Source organism: Strix aluco, chromosome 12 (assembly GCF_031877795.1).
Source record: "Strix aluco isolate bStrAlu1 chromosome 12, bStrAlu1.hap1, whole genome shotgun sequence".
Lineage (NCBI taxonomy): Eukaryota > Metazoa > Chordata > Aves > Strigiformes > Strigidae > Strix > Strix aluco.
The window spans coordinates 3786420-3806837 of NC_133942.1; the positions used below are offsets into that span (position 1 = coordinate 3786420).

General features: G+C 54.2%; 2 protein-coding genes across 2 annotated transcripts; one reads left to right on the forward strand and one right to left on the reverse strand.

The window, feature by feature from the left end:
- The first annotated feature begins 225 nt into the window (after window positions 1–225).
- LOC141928712 (dual oxidase maturation factor 1-like) lies at window positions 226–5307 on the forward strand. Its single transcript, XM_074837370.1, has 6 exons — window positions 226–372; window positions 1263–1320; window positions 1912–2046; window positions 2199–2412; window positions 3679–3890; window positions 4729–5307. The coding sequence occupies exons 1-6, from the start codon at window positions 226–228 to the stop codon at window positions 4941–4943; spliced, it is 981 nt and encodes a 326-aa protein (XP_074693471.1). The 3' UTR covers window positions 4944–5307.
- Window positions 5308–9110: 3803 nt separating this feature from the next.
- Window positions 9111–14118, reverse strand: DUOXA2 (dual oxidase maturation factor 2). The gene is made up of 6 exons (XM_074837372.1): window positions 13972–14118; window positions 13774–13831; window positions 11440–11574; window positions 11036–11249; window positions 9740–9954; window positions 9111–9310 (listed from the first exon to the last, which is right to left on the reverse strand). The coding sequence occupies exons 1-6, from the start codon at window positions 14116–14118 to the stop codon at window positions 9111–9113; spliced, it is 969 nt and encodes a 322-aa protein (XP_074693473.1).
- Window positions 14119–20418: the final 6300 nt, after the last annotated feature.

A 20418-nucleotide genomic window follows, 5' to 3' on the forward strand; every position in this document is an offset into this window, starting at 1 on the left:
AGATGGAGGGCTCCCATGGGAGATGCCTGAGCATACGCCCAGATGCGGGACTGCAATGTGCATGGGCACTGGGATACACGCACAGACGTGTCCGGGACAAGCAGCATGCTGGCAGGTGGGCAGGAGATGGCTCTGCAGAGAAGGCTGGGTGGGGTGGAAATGCAGGGGTGATTTTCTCCCCAGTGTCTCTCTGGGTGCTGATTTTCAGCCTTCCTGGGCAGCAGGATGACGCTGTGGAATGGATCCTTCCCCTTCTACCCTGGTGCCAGTGAGTGCTTCCCCTTTGACACCACCCAGGCTGTCATCGTCTCTGTCGTCCTCTCCATATTGGCCACCTTCATCATCATCCTGCCCGGGATCCGGGGCAGGGGGGTAAGTGGAGAGGTTAGGGGATTTCAGCCCTCTGGTCCCTGTCCTGTGCATCCCACATGCCTCCTCCTTACCAGCCTCGACAACAGACTGGGGGGCAGACATGCCCACAGGTTCATGGCCAGGGCTCTGGGATCTCTAGCAAGCCATGGGGGTGAGCTCCAGCCCAACCCAGCATGTACCTCATGCTGGAGACAGCAAACTTCACCATCCCAAATTTACAAGGTGCCCAGATCTGAACTCAGCTGGATTTCGCTGTGAGCAAGCCCAAGTGATTTCGCAGGAGTGGAAAAACAGGGTGAGGCTCAAAGACCTCGTTCCACCTTCCTCAAAACCCCGATAAAAGAAAGAGGTGTGCACCATGCTTGCCCCAGCACTGCTCATGGGGCAGTGGCCAGCCAACCCTGCTGCAAGCCCACTGCTCACGTGCCGTGCGCTTGTCGCCTGCTTGGCTTTGCAGTGGGGCTGGCCAAGAGGCATCTCCCCTCCAGGGAACACACTGCAAACTCCTGGCCCCTGCTTTTGTCTCCAGCTATGGCCAGCTGCCAACATGTCCACTTGGATAAGTGTGGAAATTCCAGCTCAGAACTATTAAAGGGAGTGTCTCCATTCTCCTTCCCAGAAAGGGAACGGCACAGCTTTCCCAAATGGGCTGTTTTGACCTTCTTGCTCTGCCTGGATCCCCCTGCAGCCTCCCCCGCCCCATGGAAGAAATGCCTCAGCCATGTGTCCCCACCATGCCACCAGCCTGCAGAGCCCATGGGGTGACTCCCCAGGGGAGGGACAGACCCATTTCTTACCAGTTGGCATTTCTAGATGTCATGCTTAGTGCTGAAGTCCCCATGCAAAGTCTGACTGAGACCTGTCCCCCCTCCTCTGCTCACCCATTGCAGCAACAATTCTGGTTCCTGAGGGTGGTGATGGGTCTCTTCGTGGGAGCAGTGGTCCTCAGTGAGTACCAGGATCCTGGATGGGAAGCTCAAGGATGCCCAAGACACAGGTGATGGAGGAGCAGGGCGAGGGAGGGTGAACAGACCAGCCAAGTGCCAAGTCCAGCCTGCAGGATGAGTTTATGGGGAAGGCCGACCCACATCTGTGTCTGGTACCTGGCTCCAGCAAGTTGTGGGCAGTGCAAGCACCCATCTGTCTCCTCTCTGAAGGCTGAAGGTCATACACACAGACCACCTCCAGGGCAGTCACCAAAAGCCCACCGCCAACTGCCAGGGGACCTAGACAAAATGACAGGTTCTTAGAAGAGGACCAGTGCCTGGAGAGTTCCCACACATCAGCCCCACTGCCTCTAGGGCTAGGGACTGTGCTGGGTCTGGGGAGAAACCAACCCAAGTGCAGCTCTCAAGGTCACAGGTCAGGATTGATGTTGGGGAAGGACATACAAGGCTTTTGCTCCATGGGTCTCACAAGCCAGGCCTTGCCCTTGGGATGGGGTAGACAATGCTCAGGCCGTGGTGACCATCATGGCAGATGCTTCCAGCACTGGATGTCTCACTGCCAGGCCATGACTAACCTTTGAAGTCTTCACAGCTGTACAGTTCACCAGGGACTGGGAGACAGGCTGGGTGACAGCAAACACCTCCTACAAGTCCTTCAGTCATGCCGTGGTGAACGTGAATGTTGGGCTGCACATTGGCCTGGCAGGAGTGAACGTCACACTGGTGGGTGAGTGCATATCTCAACGGGAGGGGATTGGGTCCAAGTTTGGCAGCCGTGCACCCGGGTACTGGGGCTGTGGGCCCTCAAGCCCCCACACCAGGAAGTCTTGGAGCTGCCTCCAAGGCTGAGAAAGGTCCTTAGTCTTCATCATCTGTCAGGAAACCCAGTGAATCAGGTCAATGAGACCATCAACTACAATGAGCACTTTGCCTGGAGCTTCAAGGCAGACTACGACCGCAGCTATGGTGAAGGCCTGGAGAAGGGGCTGCCCAGCCCCATCCTCTATGTGGCGGAGAAGTTCACCACACAAAGCCCCTGCAGCATGCACATGCAGTACCGCATCTCCAGCCACTACACGTCCCTCACACTGTGGTAAGTTAGAGCAGGAGGCCAGCCCTATCTCTGCTCAGTGGGGAGGTGTAAACAACCAGGTGGAGCAGAGGGAGCTTGATGGAGCCACCCTCTTCCCTATAAGGCCATGCCAAAGCCTTGACTGGTCTCTGCCACCCACCCTTCTGCAGAACCAGGGATGCTCATGTTTACTGGCCTGCCCATCTCCCCAGAATCTTATTCTGTCTTCTCTGCCCTGAATTGCAAAACTGCAGTTGGAGAAAAATTATTCTTCATTTAAAGGAAAGGAGAGGCAACTGTGTGGGGCTTATGGTGCAAGGTCCTTTCCCAAGTGAGATGCAGAGCCCCAATAAGACCAGCCATGGCAGGGTTCCTCTTGCATGTCAAAGAGGGCAGAAGACCTGCTGGTGGGGAGCAGGAGGTTCCATCAAGATGGTGCTCAGAGGTTGTCTTGTGGTGTAAATCTGAGAGCCCTTGTGTGAGCTGTGATGGTGGAGTCTCAGAGCATCCCCATATGTCGCTGAGGTCATGGGAAAGACACTGCAGGGAAGAGTGAGTTTTGTGACTCCCCCTACTGATGTAGGTTCCAGGTCCCTGCTCATATCTCCTTTTTTATTTTCAGGAAAAATAACTAGCGCTGCCCAAACATTCCTGCTATTGAGAAGGAGTATTTCAAGGCAGGGATGTTGATGTAAACTTATTTTTTGTTATTATTCTTGGAATAAGAACAATTTGTTATGCTCATCTCCCCAGTGAGCTAAACCCAAACCCCATGCACAGGGTAGGGCTGGCAGCTGGGTCCACTCCAGGTGCTGAATCAGATGTGGGCACGGCTTATTGTGCAGTTCTCCAAACAAAGGTCTCCTTTGTTGCCATTCTCCCTTTGAACAGGTGGGAAGTGCCTGGGAACAGTTGTGGAGGACCATGAGAGTCAGCAAAAGAGTTAATTTGGAGGGACCTCCAGAGGTTACTACTGCAGTCCCCCACCCAGAGCAGGGCTGATGTCAAAGCTGTATCAAAGTGCTCGGGGCTTTGTGAAGTTCAACACTGAATATCCCCAGGAGTGGAGATCCCTCTCCACCACTGCAGGACCTGCCCCACAGCTCCACTGTTCTTGCAGTTACAGAATTGTTTGGGTTGGAAGGGACATCCTGAGATCAGCCTGTCCAGCTAGAGCTCAAGCAAGGCCAGCTAGAGCAGGTTGCCCAGGGCTGCATCCCTCCATCAGGATGTGGAGAGGAGACCCTGAGAACAGGTTCCAAGCTTGGTTTTGTGGTCCTTTCACAGGATGGCCTTTTGCACGTGGCTCATTTCCATCCTATTGTTCTCCATGCCCATCCTGCTCTACGGTGGCTGCATGCTCCTGCTCACTGCCGTGCTGATGCTCTCCTCACTGCTCTTCTTCACTGCGAGGAACACTCTGAAGTGTCCCATCCTGTTTGGCCCAGCTTCCCTGAACACAGACTATGGTGGATCCTTTTGGCTGACATTAGCAACAGGTGAGTGCTCAGCTTGCTCCTGGGGCTTTTTTTCTCTATTCCTGCAGTGATGATCCTCAGTGATGCCCCAACAGCACCTCATCCCCTCTGTCTTCATGGCTGGTCACAGAAACCGTATTTTTTTCAATGACATACAGGAATTTAGCATAGCATCATCGAGACTGGGGGAAAAAGAGCTGAGCATCCAGGAGATCTGAATGGCCAAAGTTATCTGTGTGGAGGTGTGCCCAGAGGAGTGTCATGAAAGTAATGAATCACAGAGTCAGCGCAAGACCTGACCTGGAAGGACCCTCGGGGGTGTCTCTCCGAGCCCTTGCCCAGAGCAGGACTAACCTCAAAGCCACAACAGCCTTGTTCAGTCTGGTTGTGGATGTCCCCATGGCTAGAGATTCCCTCTTCCTTTCAGGACCTGTCCCACAGCTGTCCCACTCATGGGCAGCAATTATTTCTTTTTATCAAGCTGGAAGTTTCCTTGTTACAGCTGTGCACCTCCAAGAAGAGACTGGCTCTTTTTCAGTAGCAGAAGATGGTAATTAGTTCCCCTATAGAATCCTCATTTTCCAGCTAAACAAGCCCAGCTCCTCCAGCCTTTACCCTCACATAGTGGGCTCCAGCCCCAATCTCTTGGCAATCTGCCCCAGTTCATTGACTCCTCTTTTGTACTGGGAAGCCCAAACGGATGGCAGAGTCCAGGTGTGGAAAGGGAAATAACACCTTCCCTTGACCTCCTGGGTGATGCCACATGCCATTGGCCTCCAACCCCAGATCCGGGTCTGGATGGGGCTGGGACACAGCGGGCAGGAGGTGATAACGGGTGTCCCCACACTGTGTGTTGCAGGGCTGCTGTGCCTGCTGCTGGGGCTGGGCGTCATCATCCTGAACTCCACGCAGCCAGAGAAACTGAAGCTTGTCTTTAACCTGGACGAGGGAAAGGAAGAAGAAGAGGGGAGGTGGGACAAGTCCTGCCTGCCAGCCCAGCCCAGCTCCTCTGCACAGGATGTGCTGATGGTCCCCCTGGGCGAGCTTTGCGAGGTGACAGCCACCCAGCTGTAAGGTGCTGGGAGGAGGCAGAGCAAAGCTTGAGGACACCCCTCCTGAATTCATGCTCCAGCCCAACCCCACCAGGAGCCCAGGTGGGAAGAGACATGACAAGAACCAGGTAACAAGAATATCCAAGTCTGGAAAGGTGTCTCAAATATGACAGTTTGCCCTCTTTTTTTTTTTTTTTTTTTTTTTTCTTTCTGTTATTTTACTCACCAGAAGCTGTAAGAGCTTTTGGGGTGAGGAAAATCCATTGCCCCATCCTTGGCTGTCTGGTTACAGGTGCTGGGCTACTGTCTTTCCCCTGAGTCCACCCCCAACAAACCCTGAGTCCTCCCTAAAACACAGAGATTAAACCAGAACAAGCTGGAGAGAAACCAAATAACCACAGACGCATAGATATGAACCAAAGGAGAAGTAGACCCCCCACAGTGGCACCTCCACCCTGAAGGCCACCGAGAAGTCCCCTCTGCCCAGGGATGCATTTCTCATCAGCAACCAGGGAGAGCGAGTGGAGCTGTGCTCACCACGGTGCCCTGTATCCAGCACCTCTTCTTGGTCTGGGATAAAGAGCGAGTTGGCAAGGAAGCCCATGTTTTAGTAGGATACTGGAGGTACCAGATCTTGGAGGCCTCCTGTATTTCAGACCCGTCTTGACACCCCACAGCTCAAGTTCAATGTAAGTCTGAGATGTCCTGGGCTGTACATTGGGCTCAAAACTGCACAGTCAGAGAGTTGGCTGGCGGGCTCCTGCTTCTTACAGTGCTTATAAAATCCCCAAACCACAGCTACCAGCCTGTGACTTATTGGTGCTCTCACAGCCCTCTGAAAGAAAGACAAAACATTTCAGTGGGAGGGGAGGAGAAGATGGGAATGGAGGTGCTACCGTGCCCCAAAGAGAGGCTGTAATCAATTAGCAAGAGGTGAGCATCACACCCGGTCTGGGAGTCTTGGCTTCCTCCTGCTCAGCCGAGGAAACGCATGTGTCATGGGGCACACAATGCTGACATCCTGCACACCCAAGGTGGGTGCAGCCGCCCACTCCGGGCTGCTAACAGCTAGCAGGTACCTTGCCCGTGCAGGGAGGGAGAGGAGGGAGTGCATTTCAGGTTTGCACCACTTCAACTCTGTGCGGGTTTTGCGACTTTTTCTGTTTTGTGCTCACTTATTTTCCCCTCTATCTCAATAAAATAAGTTGGACCTGGTCTTTCTGTTGTCTTGCTGATAGAGGCATCCCTCTGAGGGCTGTCAGGCTGGGGATGCTCAGAGGCAGAGGCCCTCTTTTGTGGTCCTGTATGTGCCGTCTGAGCATGGCTAGTCAGCCCAGGGCAATAAAGGCAAGTCAACACACAGTAAATAGGGTATTGGAGCATCCCCAGGCAAATGAGTGGGGGGGATATGGGAGGACATTAGCTCCTGGAGTAACCCTGGGCATGTGGAACGCTTGATGGGAGCAATCCCCAGCCCAGCAGAGAGGTTTGCAGAGGGACCACCACAGCTCAGGCCCTCTGGGGAGGGGATGCTCAGACATGGCATCTTGCCCCATCCCACTCTGAATGGAAGAGCTTTCGGTGAGGACCTAGAGGACCCAACAGGCATTTAAAAACAGGTTGGAGCTGAACTCCTTGGGCTTGGGCGACCTCAGCGAGGATGTTCCCAATGGCATCTACCAGGAGATACTTCAGCCTACGGATGGACTAGGTCCCAGGTGCAACGAACCCCTTTTATTTACTGAATTGAAATTCAGATCTCATAAACCTCTGCCTTTCCCTGGTGTGTCCCCCCCTGCAGCCCAGCCTGGGGGGCAGGGGAGTGGGCAGCTCTTCTGCCTGCTAGATGGCATGGTGGCTGCATGCCCTGGTGAAATGACTGCCTCCAGGCATGGAGACCACGGTCCTCGCAGAGCCCCAGGCTGTGCTCTTCGAGACGCTTACGGTGTTTGCTCCATTGCTGGCACTGACTCTCTGGTTAGATGCCAGATTCCCTGGACAACGTGAGGCCAGAAAAAACCTGGGCTGAGAGCCAGGGATTTAATGGCAATTATTTTACATCTTGTTGCCCAACAACAGTCCAGTCCAGCCAGGAAACTGAGCTGGGAGCTGTGGTGGAGAGAGGAGGTAGGACCTGCAGCAGCACAACCCAGGGGCCATACAACCACAGCTCTTATAATGCTCTTATAGTGCATGCGAAGAAGCTGCTATGACAACATGTGAGGCAAAATAATCATCCCTGAGCAATGACCCTCCTGTGTGCACCTCCCTATGGTGGCAAGGGAAGAAGTCCTCCACCTGCAAGTCTCCTTGCAGGTGACCAGCCCCCGTGACACAGCCGGCCCCTGTTGTCCTGACTCCCTGCTCTGCATGAGATGCAATGAGTGTAGGGGTCTCTGCATGCCCCATCGTGTCATTGCCACTGCTCAGCTGGCCCCACACAAGGTCTGCTGCAGAAATCCCGTGTTTGCTAGGAAGCGGGCGAGACACACAGAGATCTGGTGTCTCTGTGCTTCAGATGGATTGAATTTTGTTTATGTCTTGTTTATTTGGGCTCACGCCCCTGTGTGCCTGATGCAACAGGCCAAAGTTTTTCTTCTGATGAGGATGCTGTTGGAGGGGTAATCATGCCTAAAAGCAGGTGAAAAGGCTGGAGAGTTCCAGATGTGGTGGCAGAAAGGATGGGAAACCCCCAAACCTCCTGTGTTTTCAGGCCATGGGATCTGTCCCACACCAGCCCAAATAACCTGTGGCTGGTTGTAGCATCTTCCCATGATCCCTCCAGACCTGACATGTCTGGATGCAAGAAAGGCTCGAGAAAGGATCCTCCATTTCCTGATGGAGTTTTGTTGGCTTAATCTTATGGCTTTTGTCCTGCTGCTCAGCTAGTCAAAGCCCTTTTGAGGCTCTCTTACATCCCTACAGCACGCTGTTCCCCATGACAAGGGTTTCTCAGTGACTCACCTTGACACATGCCAGCGAGCCCCATCCTTCCTTGGGGGCACCTCTGCCAGGGCAGCTTCCCCCGTGGGAAGGATGCTGCTGGTGGGGCTGGTGGGGCCTCGCAAGCGGATATGCCTCACAACCCCTTCTTAAGAAACCAGCCCCCCAGAATGCCCAAAGTGTTTCAAAGGAGTGGGTTTTTTAAATAAAGTTTTATTGAAAATAATAATACTTGTGCATACTAAATCACATTAGTGCAACACCAATATCATGTGAAAGAAATAAGTAACTTAACAGTGAGAGACTTTTCTCAGAAAGAAAAGAGCCAAAATACTGAAATTATGTCCTTTACAATTAATTGGACTGAAGCTGCCCAGGTCTCCAGCATTCAGATATGGCTCCTTGTGCCAGCCCATGGAGACTTCATCAGGCCAGTGGGTTTGGTGCCAGAGCCCATCTTTGTTTTGTAAAAATGGAACTTGACACACTTCATTTCTCACCTTGGACGGGTCTGACTTCTGGCCTTGGGCTTGCGTTTCGTGGTGAGCCCAGCCAGTCCAAGTGTGCTCCAGATGGATAGGGGTAACTTCATTCTTCCCTCTCCTTCCTTTCTTGTGGCATCTTTTTGGCCCTCACTAAGTTACAAGTTTAAAAGTGCCAGGGAGGGTGTGGTGATATGATTATTTTCAAACTTCATTGTACATTTACTCAGTTTATTTCTGGAGTGGCTTTTTTACTCTAGCTTGTGCAGCGTCCAGCCTGATGGAGTCTGGGTCTGAGCCCGGCTTTTCTAGGTACACCTCAAGGTCTACACTAAACCTCAGTGCTTGGGAAAGAAATGAGTGGGTTTAATCACTTTTGGATTAATGGATGTTCCCTGTGAGAAATCTCACCAGTGAGCTCAGTTTCTGGTGTGGGAGCTGGCCATCACTGCACTGAACTGTGCCAGGGCATGGAGCAGGAAGGGCATTTCTCCTGGGACAGAGATCCCCAGGTGGGTCACTGGAGCTGTGAGCTGCTCCAATTGCAGCCTGCCAGCTCTCTGCAAAGCCTGCCTTTTTCCAGAGGGCATGGTCAGGGAGATACGGTCTGCAAAGGTACTTCTCAGCAAGTACCCATCCCAACGTGGACTCGTGCACTCTTCAAAGGCAGTTGGACGGGGAAATGGGTCTCTGGGCACATCAAGAAGGATTCATGTTCTGCCCTTTCAGGTCCACCTTCGGGAAGGAGTGGGAAAACCTTTATTCTAGATGCTGTTGGGGTTGAGTTTAGAGGGCTGAGAAGGAGACAGTCCTTCGTTCACAAAATGAGGGTTGATGTACACTTCAGTCATTTCCTGGTACTCCTCTGCTTTGTCCTCGCGGAGATCAAAGAAAGTTTTCAGTAGGTCCAAGTTGAAGTAGTGCAGTGCAACAACAGTGACCCCAGCCACAAAACAGAGCAAGCCTGGAAGACAACGTGCTCTCTGAGAGCATTCCTGTAAACACCAGCACACTTCCCACCCAGCACCACTCCCCAGATGGCCCCCTGACAGGAGACAATGCCTTCTCTACTCTATGAGGTGGCTTCAGCTGCTGTGTTGAGCATCTCAAAACACAGGCATGGGTCTTAAAACGCAAGCAAGTGATCCCCATCTTGCATTACTGCACCTCAGGGACTAAAAATCCCTCCACCACCCTTGAGATGGGGATGGTGTTCCCCCTTCTGCCAGTCCTCTCCACATATCTACAAATTACATGCTTTGCCGAGGCACAGGCCAGGGCTCTGGTGGGCTGCACTCCCTGTGCTCTCTCACCTCCATTTCTGGGGGGAAAATGCTGGGACTCTTGCACACCCAGAGGGACAAAGGAGTGTGGCCCAGTGTAGTGTCCTTACCAATTGCTAGTGTGAGCCAGAAAGATCCTCCATAGCCTGTGCGCAAGGTTGCAATCCCAAACTGAATCGGGCACATCGGGGAGTTCCTCACAGTGGAGAATGAGAGCAATGAAAAGATCATGAAGGCCCCTGTCACCAGGAGCATGTAGCCTCCATAGACTAGGACAGGCATGGAGAAGAGCATGTTGGAGATCAGCCAAGTGCAAAAGGCCACCCTGGAGACAAGAGAAGATGAACAGATGAGTTGTGCTAGTGCCATAGAATAGGATGCTCTATATGAGGATTTCCATGAGGGAGGAGAAATTTGGACTCCAGGTTGCATTGTATGAGGCCAAGAAGTGCTGTGGGCAGGCTGGGGTGATCCCTAGCCTCGCAGGATGAGCAGGCGGATGTGCAATGCTTACACTGCTGCATCCAGAAGGTAGCAGCCCAGATTTCCTCTTTCCATTGCTCAGCCCATAGACCATACCAGCCTCAAGGAGGCCACTGCAGCCCACTCAGTGTATCTAGACCATCTCAGCTCCCTGCCCTTCTATGTGTGGGGCAGTGCAGACCCCAGAGAGCAGCACACAGGACTGGGATAATTCCAGAAGCGAGCATAAGTCATTAGCAGCAGCTCTGGACTTGGTTGAGGAGCGGGGTGACAGGGGAATCCTTCAGCTATGGCCAGGAGCTCTTGCACCATGGCAGTAGCAGGCCCCTTTCCTAGCTTCTGCATCCCTGCTGTCAAACCCAGAGCAGGGGGAATAGCACTGCAATGACCCTTGCTCCCCACAACCCATGGTAGAGGGGACTGTCTCCTACAGCTGTGGACCAGCTCTCCCTTGGCCCAAGTGAGCAGCAACATGTCGTTGCTCAGCAGATCCTGTTAAAGAGTCGAGATCGACCCCACAATAACGGCGTCATCAGCTTTTCCTCATCTGGTCCCACTCCCAGACATTAAATACCCTCCCAGATGGGGATGGAAGAGTTCTGCACGTGTCCATGGACCTCTCTGGGCCACCAAGGACAGCAGCTCCAACTCCCTCAGTGCGGATGGAGCCCTGCCATCATCACTGCATCACGGCAAGGATCTGCACCGCGTTCCCCTCTCCTGTGCCCAGCCCTGGTGGAGTTGACCAGAACCAGGACTTCCTATCTGCTCACCCCAAGGTACCTACGGGGCCACTGGTTTGACTGCAGACCCCTCCATGCACATGGCTTTCCTCCTGGCAGCGTGCAATCACCATCCATCTCAGAAGAGCCCTTCCCACATCCTTGCATCTCTCCTGCCCTGCACCAGGAGAGGAGGCTCACCAGAGAGTGGCCGATGCGTAGTGGCTGGAGATGCGGTACTGCCTGTGCACGCCGCAGGGGCTTTGCTTGGTGAACTTCTCCGCCACATAGAGGATGGGGCTGGGCAGCCCCCTCTCCAGCCCTTCGCTGTAGCTGTGGTCATAGTCTGCACCGAACCTCCAGGCAAAGTGCTCGTTGTAGTTGATGGTCTCGTTGATCTGACTCACCGGGTTTCCTGCCAGAGGGAGAAGACCAAGGTCCTGCTGTGTCCCAGCAGCCTGGGTGTTTCCAGCCAGGAGCACAGGCACCCCAGGGGCAGCAGGGTCCCCGGAGTCTCCATGCAGACCGAGGCCACCCACAGGGCTCTTGGAGACCTCCAGGGGCCATGGCCACTCCAGAGCTCCAGACAGGGATATCAGACTCACCCATGAGCGTGATGTTCACCCCCCCCAGGCCGACATGCAGCCCGATGTCCGCCTTCACCAGGGCACAGCTGAAGGACTTGTAGGAGGTGTTTGCCTTCACCCATCCGGTCTCCCAGTCCCCTGTGAACTGGACAGCTGCCAGCAAAAGTAAAGCTGGGGTTAAAGAGGGGCTGGTCTCAGGCTTTGCTGTGCTCAAGGTGGGGATCACAGGCAAGGGAGTGTAAGGAGGGCAGGAGAGCTGACTCAGCTACCAGGATGTGCCTCAACCAGCTCCCACGCCCTGGCAGAGCTCATGTCCTCCCCTTGCTGAGCATCCACTCCCTCGATCTGGGAGCAGGGGAGCTCAGATCCCTCCTCGGACACCCTCTCCAGGACTTCCCTGCAAGCTCCCCACCACGGCGAGCACCGCAGCCCCTGGGGACGGGGCTTGGAAATGAGCCCATTCCTCAGCCTTGGGAACAGGGGTGAGTTTCATTCCAAATATTAAGCTCCCTAGATTGCACTATTTGTGAATAGTGAAGATTGCTGTCAAATGGAGGTGGTGAAGAGCGAGCTCTGACAGTCATTTCAGCTGGGGGAAAAAGAAAAATTTGAAGCTTTTCTGGTGTATGTTTTTTAGAACAAAGTATCCTTTTCTGAAACACTTTCACCTTGCAATGGGCTTAATTTTCCAGCACTGAAATGAGCTGAAAGTGAAGGTGATGATTTAATCTCAGGCTGAACAAGAAAACCTGCCCCAAAATAAGTTCAGCTGCTGAATCAACTTGTGAGGGCACTGATCCAGTAGCAGCTCTGCAGGAACGTTTTCTAGCTGCAGGGTCGAGTGTGCCCTGCTGCTGCCAGACAGAAATCCTGATGTTGGCTTTAAAACAAGTAATTCCTCGTGTGTGCCCAAGCAGTACCCGGCTGCATCTTCGTAGCGAGGGTGGTGCTGGATGGCTCTCCAGCGCTGAGCCGGTTAAAGCTGTGGAGCAAGCCCTGACCTCCACCCTCTGCCATCTCCAGCCTGGCACCGTGTTTCTGTGCAGCTCTGGTGGCATCTCCCAGTGCCTGGACATCCCCAGGTGGAGGGTGACCACCGCATGCCGGGCTGGTCCATGTGTCAGCCAGCAGAGTCCCACGGCCTGGCTACCTACTTCTATTGCCTGGTCAAACTGGGAGCTGAATCATTTAGGTTGTGCTTCATCATCCCTCTCCAAGCAGTCTTGTAACCTGCCCTGTCCTCCACAGCAGGAGGGTTTCTTTGATTTAGGGTGCTCTCCCCATCTGGTATCTTCTTTCCCCTCAGTACATCTTTGGCTTACATGTCCTGTCGCCCTCTCCGAGTTGGAAATCCCACAGTCTGGTTTCCACCACCATTTATTACAGAAGATTTCCTGGTTTCTACTAAATCAAATCCTCTCCTTCACCTCCTCCTGCCTTGCTCCTTGGAAGGTCTTTACACCCCCGCCCCAATCTCTGTCTTGCCTGCGTTTTATTTCAACCTGCTCTCTCCCCATCACTACAAGGCTCCTCTCGTCCTCCAAACACGCCTGGTCACAGTCTGAGCTGCCCAGTCCTGCTCCCTCAGCAGCAGGCAGCTCAGCGGGGCTTGCACGGTGTGGAAAAATAATGGTGAGGAGGATTGCAAACGTGCTCAAGTGACTTGCAGCTGGGGTGTAAAAAACCACATATATCATACTAATTGTTGTTTAGCCTCATGAGCTGGAGCAGTAGAGAATCTGCATTTAGATAACACAGGCCTGTGATAGATTTAGAGGTTCCTGCCCTGCTGTGGGAAAGATCAAAGCACAGCGGTGAACTACACCCGCATGAATCCCTGAAATACAGGTGAGAACAGCAGGTTTGATGATCCTCTAGACCGAGCTCTGCAGTGCCCGCAGTCCCACTTGTGTGCTTCTGCCCGGGTGCTGCTTTGGGGATCCCTTGGCTCACGAGGTAACAAAAATAAATTTACTCTGTGGTTGTATTTGTGGTTTCGTGGTTGTTCCTGTGTCCCGCCCGTGTTGGCTCACACACACGGTCAGAGGACATGGGGCTGTGCAGCCCACTGGAGCTGGGCTGTTGGACCTCTACGGTGTAGTTACAGCCAGCAAAGCTCCCCCTTGATTCAGAAGTGACCTCGGGCACCTTCGGGTGCTTTCACAGCCCCTGCGCCAGGGGTGCGTAAGCCCTCTTGGGAAGCTGTGTGCTTTGCAGAGCAGGGTAGACACTGCAAACAGCCTTGGCCAGGCCACGGGTGTGACCACCAGCTTGTGTCTCCCGGACACATACCCTGCCCCAGGGTTTAATCCTGCCCCCAGACCCACCCTCCAAGGGCTGCGCAGCACTTACCAACGATCACCACTCCCACGACAAGGCTGAGGAGAACCCGGAGAGTCCAGTACAGCCTCTGTGGGGAGAGAGGTGGGATATCAGGCAGGGAAGAACAGCCCTGACTGCCCTTCTGCCTCACCCCAAACCAGCCAGGAGTGTCCCAGCATCCAAAACGTGGGGAGCAGATGCTTATCCCTAGGGAGAGGGGTCACGCACCACCCGTCCACGGATGCCTGGAATGATGAGCAGGAAGCTGCAAGCGAATGTTAGGAAGACCACAATCACTATGATGGTGCTGACATCGAACACGAAGGCCTTCCTCTGCTGCGGGTAGAAGGGGTAGATGCTGTCAAAGAGAGTCATCCTGCACCTCCAGGAGCCTGCGGGAGAGAGGCAGTCACAGCGGGGACCCTGCACTGCCCTGCCCAGCTGCCTCGAGCCTGTGCTGGCCAGCCCCAGCTCAGCTCTGCAGTAACCAGCTGTGGGAGGTCCACCTCAAAACTTCCCAGAGGGACAAGGAAATGTGGCAGTGCAAGGAAATGGGCAGGGTGAAATACTGCCCAGCAGAGAAACACGCCGCCCAAAAGCCCTCAGTGGAGGAGAGGAGGTGCCTGGGGCAGGGCTCTACCAGCCTGGAGGGATTGCGGCAGCCTGGGGAACCACCAGCCGCTGTCCTGCTGCAGCTCGAGGAGCAGCCCAAGTGCAGAAACCTGTTGAGCAGCTCCTCCCCAGACAGAGCCGGGTCTTTCCCTCCAGCAGATGCAGTCAGAGCTTTCCGCTTTGTGGCACACCCTTAGAGGAAGTCCATGAGTGGGCAAACACCGGCAGAGGCAGCCTTCCTCCAAAATGACAAGGAACCACTGAGAACACCGGTTTCACACTACCAGAATTACCCCCAGCCAGGAGCCACCATTACCGAGCAGGACAGAGCCCACCATCCCCATTTCCACCCCTCTCCTCAAAGAGGCTTGTCCCCAGGAGCTGCAAAGCGCAGTCTGGGAAGGGAGGACTCTTCTTGCGCTTGGTCCAGAGGGGCCAGAAGCAACCAGCGGAGTTGGGAGGTGGGTCCAAGGAGCGCACGAACATCAGGAGCACAGCTCAAGGCTAAAGGACATTGAGTTACATGAGACAATGAAGTGTGTAATTCCCATAGATGGCTTCAAACTCCCACTGACACTTTAGTTCTAGCGGTTACAGAACTTCCCCGTTCCTGGGTTAGATCTTTTCTACCAAAACTGATTACATGCTTAGTCCTTTTATTTTCCTTATTTAATAGCATCTCTGCATGTAACTACCCCAGGAAGCCTCCTAAAGTCAGGGAATGCCAGAGCTAATATGACTAAAAACCAAATACAATTTCATTCTGCCCCTGCATGGAGGAGTTGATTTTATTCTCATTTTCTGAAAACAGTATTAATCACATTTTTAGGTAAGATCCAACCCAGAACAATGCAGCCACAAAAAAGTGGGTTCCATATCCCTAGAAGTGGGTTAGAATTACAATAAGTATAATAAAACTGTTTACCTGGGCAGCTGAAATCACTTTTGAATGCATAAAGCGATATTTGGTTTCAGAATAATTCTCTGTCCAGTTCATTACAGCAAACAGTTTATCAGAGACTGTGAGTTTTTACAACTGGCTCACAACTGATCTGGACCTGACCTTATCTTGACTCTCTGCTCCAGACTAACAGAGTGATCATGTTTTGGGCTATTTTTCTGTGACTGTTTCGGGCTATTTCCCTGGAAAGCCAAGCCCAGGGAAGGGCAGCCCTCAAGCGCTGCTCCTGCTATGATTACCTGGCAAGCAGGAGCTGTAACGGATTCCCAACGCTACAATGTTGGCCTGAAGTCCAGTTGTGGGGTGCCCAGCCCAGCAAACATGCCCACAAAACAGTCTGAGCAGCTCTAAGAAGAAATAAATGAACGGTTTACCCTAGGACAAGTTAAATCTTGATCTCTTGAATTCCACTGGTTTCATTTTTTTGCCCAAATTTCTTACGAGATGCAATGAGGGAAGGAATGATTTTCAAGTCTGTATTCACTGAAACACAACTCTGCAGCTTAAACCAGATCAACAGTACATAACAATTGAAGACCCTTGCTGCCTTGTTAAACCTAAATTTAACTTTCAAACAGCATCAAGGGATGTTTGCATTTCCTCTACACTTTGCAACTTCTGGGAATAGTTTTATACAGAATTTCCAGAGCCACAGCTCTTTCTGTTGCTGTCCTCCCGATCTTTCCTGCTTGATTACCCCGCACAGAAGACCAGCTCCTTGGCATTTCTGCAGCTTTGAAGTGGAAAACTGGTGCCTGTAGCTCGGGGCGGGAGAAACTGAAGTTGTTGCCCCTTGGAACGCACCCTGCGTGCAGAGGCATGGCTGTGGGCCTGAGTCCCAGTGTGTGGAGAGGGAAAACACTAGAGACATCTTCAAGGAAGGATCAGTAATTTAGCAGAAATGGACAACTTATCGTTTGTTTAAAATATTCCGGACTGACACAGGAGAAAAGTGAAGGACGCAGAAAGTTTGCCCAAACCCCAGCAGTTTCTCCTTACAGACCCCCCCCATTTTTCCTGCCCCGGAATGTATAAAGCTGGAAATGACCTTTTGGAAGGGCCCAGCCCAACCCTCCCGGCAGCAGCAACCCGAGATGGGGCTGCTCAGGGCTGCAGGTCGGTATTTTCCATTGAAACAAGGGAAATCCTGTTCCCTGGAAACCGAACGAGCAGAGCTGAAATGCAGGGATGGGGAGGACTCCCTGCATTTTCCTCCCCCCCCGGAAGATGGGGTAGGGCTGAACTGAAGATGGGGATGCATCGTGTCCCCCCCGCCCTCGCCGGGTCCCCTCCAGCGGGGGGGCGGGGGGGCCTTTCCCATCTACCTACCTCCCTCCCTCGCTACCCGGGGTGGCGGTGTCGGCAGCGGCGGGGCTCGGGCGGCTCCGTCCCGCACCGCGCTCTTATAGGCGGTGTCGGGCGCGGGGCCGTATGTAAGTGCCGGCGCCGCCCGCCCCCCCCGCACTGCCCGGCCCCGCCGCGCAGGTGAGCGCCGCCACCGCGGACACCCGCGTGTCCCCCGGGGGGGGGCTGCGGGACCGGGGCCACGCGTGTCCCTCCTCCCCCCGCATGGGGAACTGGGGGTCGGGCTCCGCGCGGGGGGGGGGGCGGGCTGCGCCCGGCTGGTCCTGCCTGGGGGACAAGCGGGAGGGGGCCACGCGTGGGGGGACGGGAGAGGTCGGGCCACTGGTTTCTTTACTTGCGTGATGGTCAGGGTGAGGCCGTGTGTCCCCGCACCGGCACGGGAACCAGGGTGCTGGGCTGCTTGTCACCCTGCCTGCCCGGGGGACAGGGCGCAGGGTGAGGTGGGGGTGCACGTCCCCATCTGCCACTGGTGTCCCTGCCTGCTTGGGGCACACACCTGCCTGCGGCACTGGGAGGTTGGGGCCACCCGTGTCCCTGCCTGCGTGGAGGACTAGAGGGTCTGAGTGATGGGTGAGGGCAGGGCGGGATGGGGTCATGGGATGTCTGGGTTCGGTTTTGGGCCCCTCACTCCAAAAAGGCCGTTGAATGACTCGAGCGTGTCCAGAGAAGGGCAACGGAGCTGGTGCAGGGTCTGGAGCACAGGTCTGATGGGGAGCGGCTGAGGGAACTGGGGGGGTTTAGTCTGGAGAAGAGGAGGCTGAGGGGAGACCTCCTGGCCCTCTACAACTCCCTGAAAGGAGGGTGCAGAGAGGGGGGATGAGTCTCTTGAGCCAAGGAACCAGCGCCAGGACAAGAGGGAATGGCCTGAAGCTGCGCCAGGGCAGGGTCAGACTGGCTCTTAGGAAGGATTTCTTTGCAGAAGGGGCTGTTGGGCGTTGGAATGGGCTGCCCAGGGCAGGGGGGGAGTCCCCATCCCTGGAGGGGTTGAAGAGTCGGGTTGACCCAGCGCTGAGGGATCTGGTGGAGTTGGGAACGGTCAGGGTGAGGTTCATGGTTGGACTGGAGGAGCTTCAGGGTCTTTTCCAAACGAGGTGATTCTGTGATTCTGTGTCCTCACCTGCAGGGTGCGATGGAGCCACGCACATCCCTGCCTGTGGGGGAGCGGCGCCACAGAACAGAGCGGGCTGGGACTGTGCATGTCCCTGCCTGCATGGGCACAGGACACCGCGGGGACAGGCAGGGACCCCCTATGTCCCACCACGGGAGGGAGTCCCTGCTGAGCACTGTGGTGGCACTGGGGCATCTGGCCCCAGGGGTGTCCCCAGGTGGGAAAGCTGGAGACACCGGCTGGTCCCTGTGTGCGTGTTGTCCGTAGCGTCTGCACAGGTTTGGGATTTTCTGGATGACATCCAAGGCTGGGGAGATGCAGCCTGTTCTGAAACCCCAGGGCTTGCTGGCTGGCGGGGCAGGTGGCAGTCCCCCAGTCTGTCCCACCAGCACTGGGGAGAGCTAGAAATAAGCTGTGACTAACAAGGACCATAGGGATTAGGCTCCAGGCTTCTCAAATGCCTTGAAACTGTTCTCTATTGCTATGGTCACACTAAGTGCTGCGGGGGGGCTGCCGCTCTCTCAGGATGCTGATGTGTCCCACAGTTCCAGCTGACATGTGACTCTGAGGAGAGCTCAGAGCTCACCTTAGGGGAGCCAAATCTGCTGAGATCCGGTGGAGCGGATGATCCTCACGCTGGGGGAAGCCATGTGCTTGCACTCTCTGCCGCACAGTTTTTGGAGGGGTGTGAAACTCCAGGCCTTGATAGGGCACAGGGATCCTCTCTGATGGGAGAAGTCAAGGCTGGGGAAGCAGATGCTTGATTTCACTAGGTGCAGAGGGAGGGAATGACTTTCCAAAGGCGGCACAGGGAATCTGTGGAAAAGCAGAGACTGGAGGGCTCATCAGACCTTACAAAATTCCCGGAAAGCTTGACAAGTCTGTGGAACTAATCCAAGTTTGCAAAGCTTTCCTCAGCAAGCTGCACCGTGGGCTTCCAAGGTCATTCTGGTTTCACTATGCCAAGGAACCCATCCGGGTGGTTTGCAGGATTTGGGAGGCAGGTGTGAGAGTAGGGGGCTCTTTCTGGAGAAGGCTGGCAACTGATCCTCAACACATGAGAGAGCACACTGGGGTGTGTGAAGCTGGAGCTCTCACCTGAAGCATGGGAAAGGAGCTTGTGGGACAGCTGAGTGCCACTCATGAGATGCCCATCTTCCTTGGGCATGAGGTCTCTAACCCAGATGTGCATGTTCCTCTTCTTGAGTGCACCCTGTAAGGACTGCTGTGACTCAGCCTTGCCTGTGAGGAGGTTCCCAGCAATAGCTGGAGAATGTTTGATAGTCAGGGGAGAAATGGTGTCAATGTCTTCTTATGCCTTTACAGACCAAGTTCTGCCAGGGAGAGCTGCTCCTGGGGACAGGAAATAATTTTTGAGGTTTGATGGAGAAAGACAAACTGCTAATGTGCCCAGTAACTTGTAGGAAGACATAAAGGCAGTGTAGAGGCATGAAAGAGAAGTTCCATGTTGGTGGGTAAGGCCCTCAGAAGTCTGTGGTCCAACCTACTGCTTAGAGCAGGACAATCACTGCCACTGTATCACGCTGGCCATGGTTGAGGCTGGAAAGCCTCCAGACACCCCCCACAGCCTTGGATTGACTAGGTGGGCTTTCAGTGCTGGGCTATGGAGAGATGAAAAGTGCCTGAGAACTGGCATGGGTCAAGAACAGTTCCCATATCTGAGGAAATGGGAGGTTTGCTCAGCGACAGAAGGAAGTTTAAAACACATTTTCTGCTGGAGCCCAGTGGAAAGACCCAAGGGGAAGGGGGAGACATGCTGTGCTGTGACTGTGGGGATGTGCTTTGAGCCTTGGCTTTGCCCCATGTTTCCTGAATGATTTTGGAAAATCTTCTGCGGCACCTTCAGGCCTCAATGCAGCTCTGTACAGTCAGCAGGAGCTTAATCCAGCTGTGTCTGTGGGGACTCCCTCCCCACGTGACCTCTGTGCACAAGCAAACCACAACTGCTGCAGGCTGCTCAGGGTGTCTCCAGCCACGCAGCCCTCCACATTGGTTTCAGCAGCAAACAAGGCTGTTCCCATGGGGAGAGTCTCATGTGGTGATGGTGACCAGGCTCTGCCACTCCTGGCAGAGGTCCTAGGCATCTCCACGCTTCACCAGTTGGCCAAACTTTGGCGTTCCTCCTATGGGATGGGGCTCAGGGAGCCTCTGGTTCCCACCAGCTGCACCACCCAAATCTCATGTCCCCAAGACCACGCTCAGCAGAGGGCTGTGGGATGGAAGAGGTCTGGGGCCCCTTCCACGGGGACGTGCTCCAGGAGGATAGGGGTGGCACTGGGTGCCCAGGAACACTGCCCGATGCTGCTCTCAGCAGCTCTGAGGCTTTCAGCAGCCCCAGCTCCCACGCGCATGGAGGTGAGGCCAGATGCAATCAGTGCAGAGGTATTTCAACAGTGATTTATCGTTAAATCCATTTTATGGAAAGCTAACAAAGCAGTTTGCCTCTAATAACATTTGTAAAATCTATATTATGGAAAGCTAACAAAGCAGTTTGCCTGTCATAACTTTTTGTGAGATGTAGAGTGCAGGTGAGCTGCTGTGATGGAGGAGGAACGTGGAAATGTCACTTCTTGAGAAACAGCTTGCTTTCTAATGCAAAAGGCCAAAA

Coding starts and splice junctions, on each gene's coding strand:
- LOC141928712 (XM_074837370.1), top strand. CDS start 226: ATGACGCTGTGGAATGGATCCTTCCCCTTCTACCCTGGTGCCAGTGAG. Junction 373..1,262: donor CCGGGATCCGGGGCAGGGGG/GTAAGTGGAGAG, acceptor CACCCATTGCAG/CAACAATTCTGGTTCCTGAG. Junction 2,413..3,678: donor TACACGTCCCTCACACTGTG/GTAAGTTAGAGC, acceptor GTCCTTTCACAG/GATGGCCTTTTGCACGTGGC.
- DUOXA2 (XM_074837372.1), bottom strand. CDS start 14,118: ATGACTCTCTTTGACAGCATCTACCCCTTCTACCCGCAGCAGAGGAAG. Junction 13,832..13,971: donor CAGGCATCCGTGGACGGGTG/GTGCGTGACCCC, acceptor CTCTCCCCACAG/AGGCTGTACTGGACTCTCCG. Junction 11,250..11,439: donor GGTGAACATCACGCTCATGG/GTGAGTCTGATA, acceptor TCCCTCTGGCAG/GAAACCCGGTGAGTCAGATC.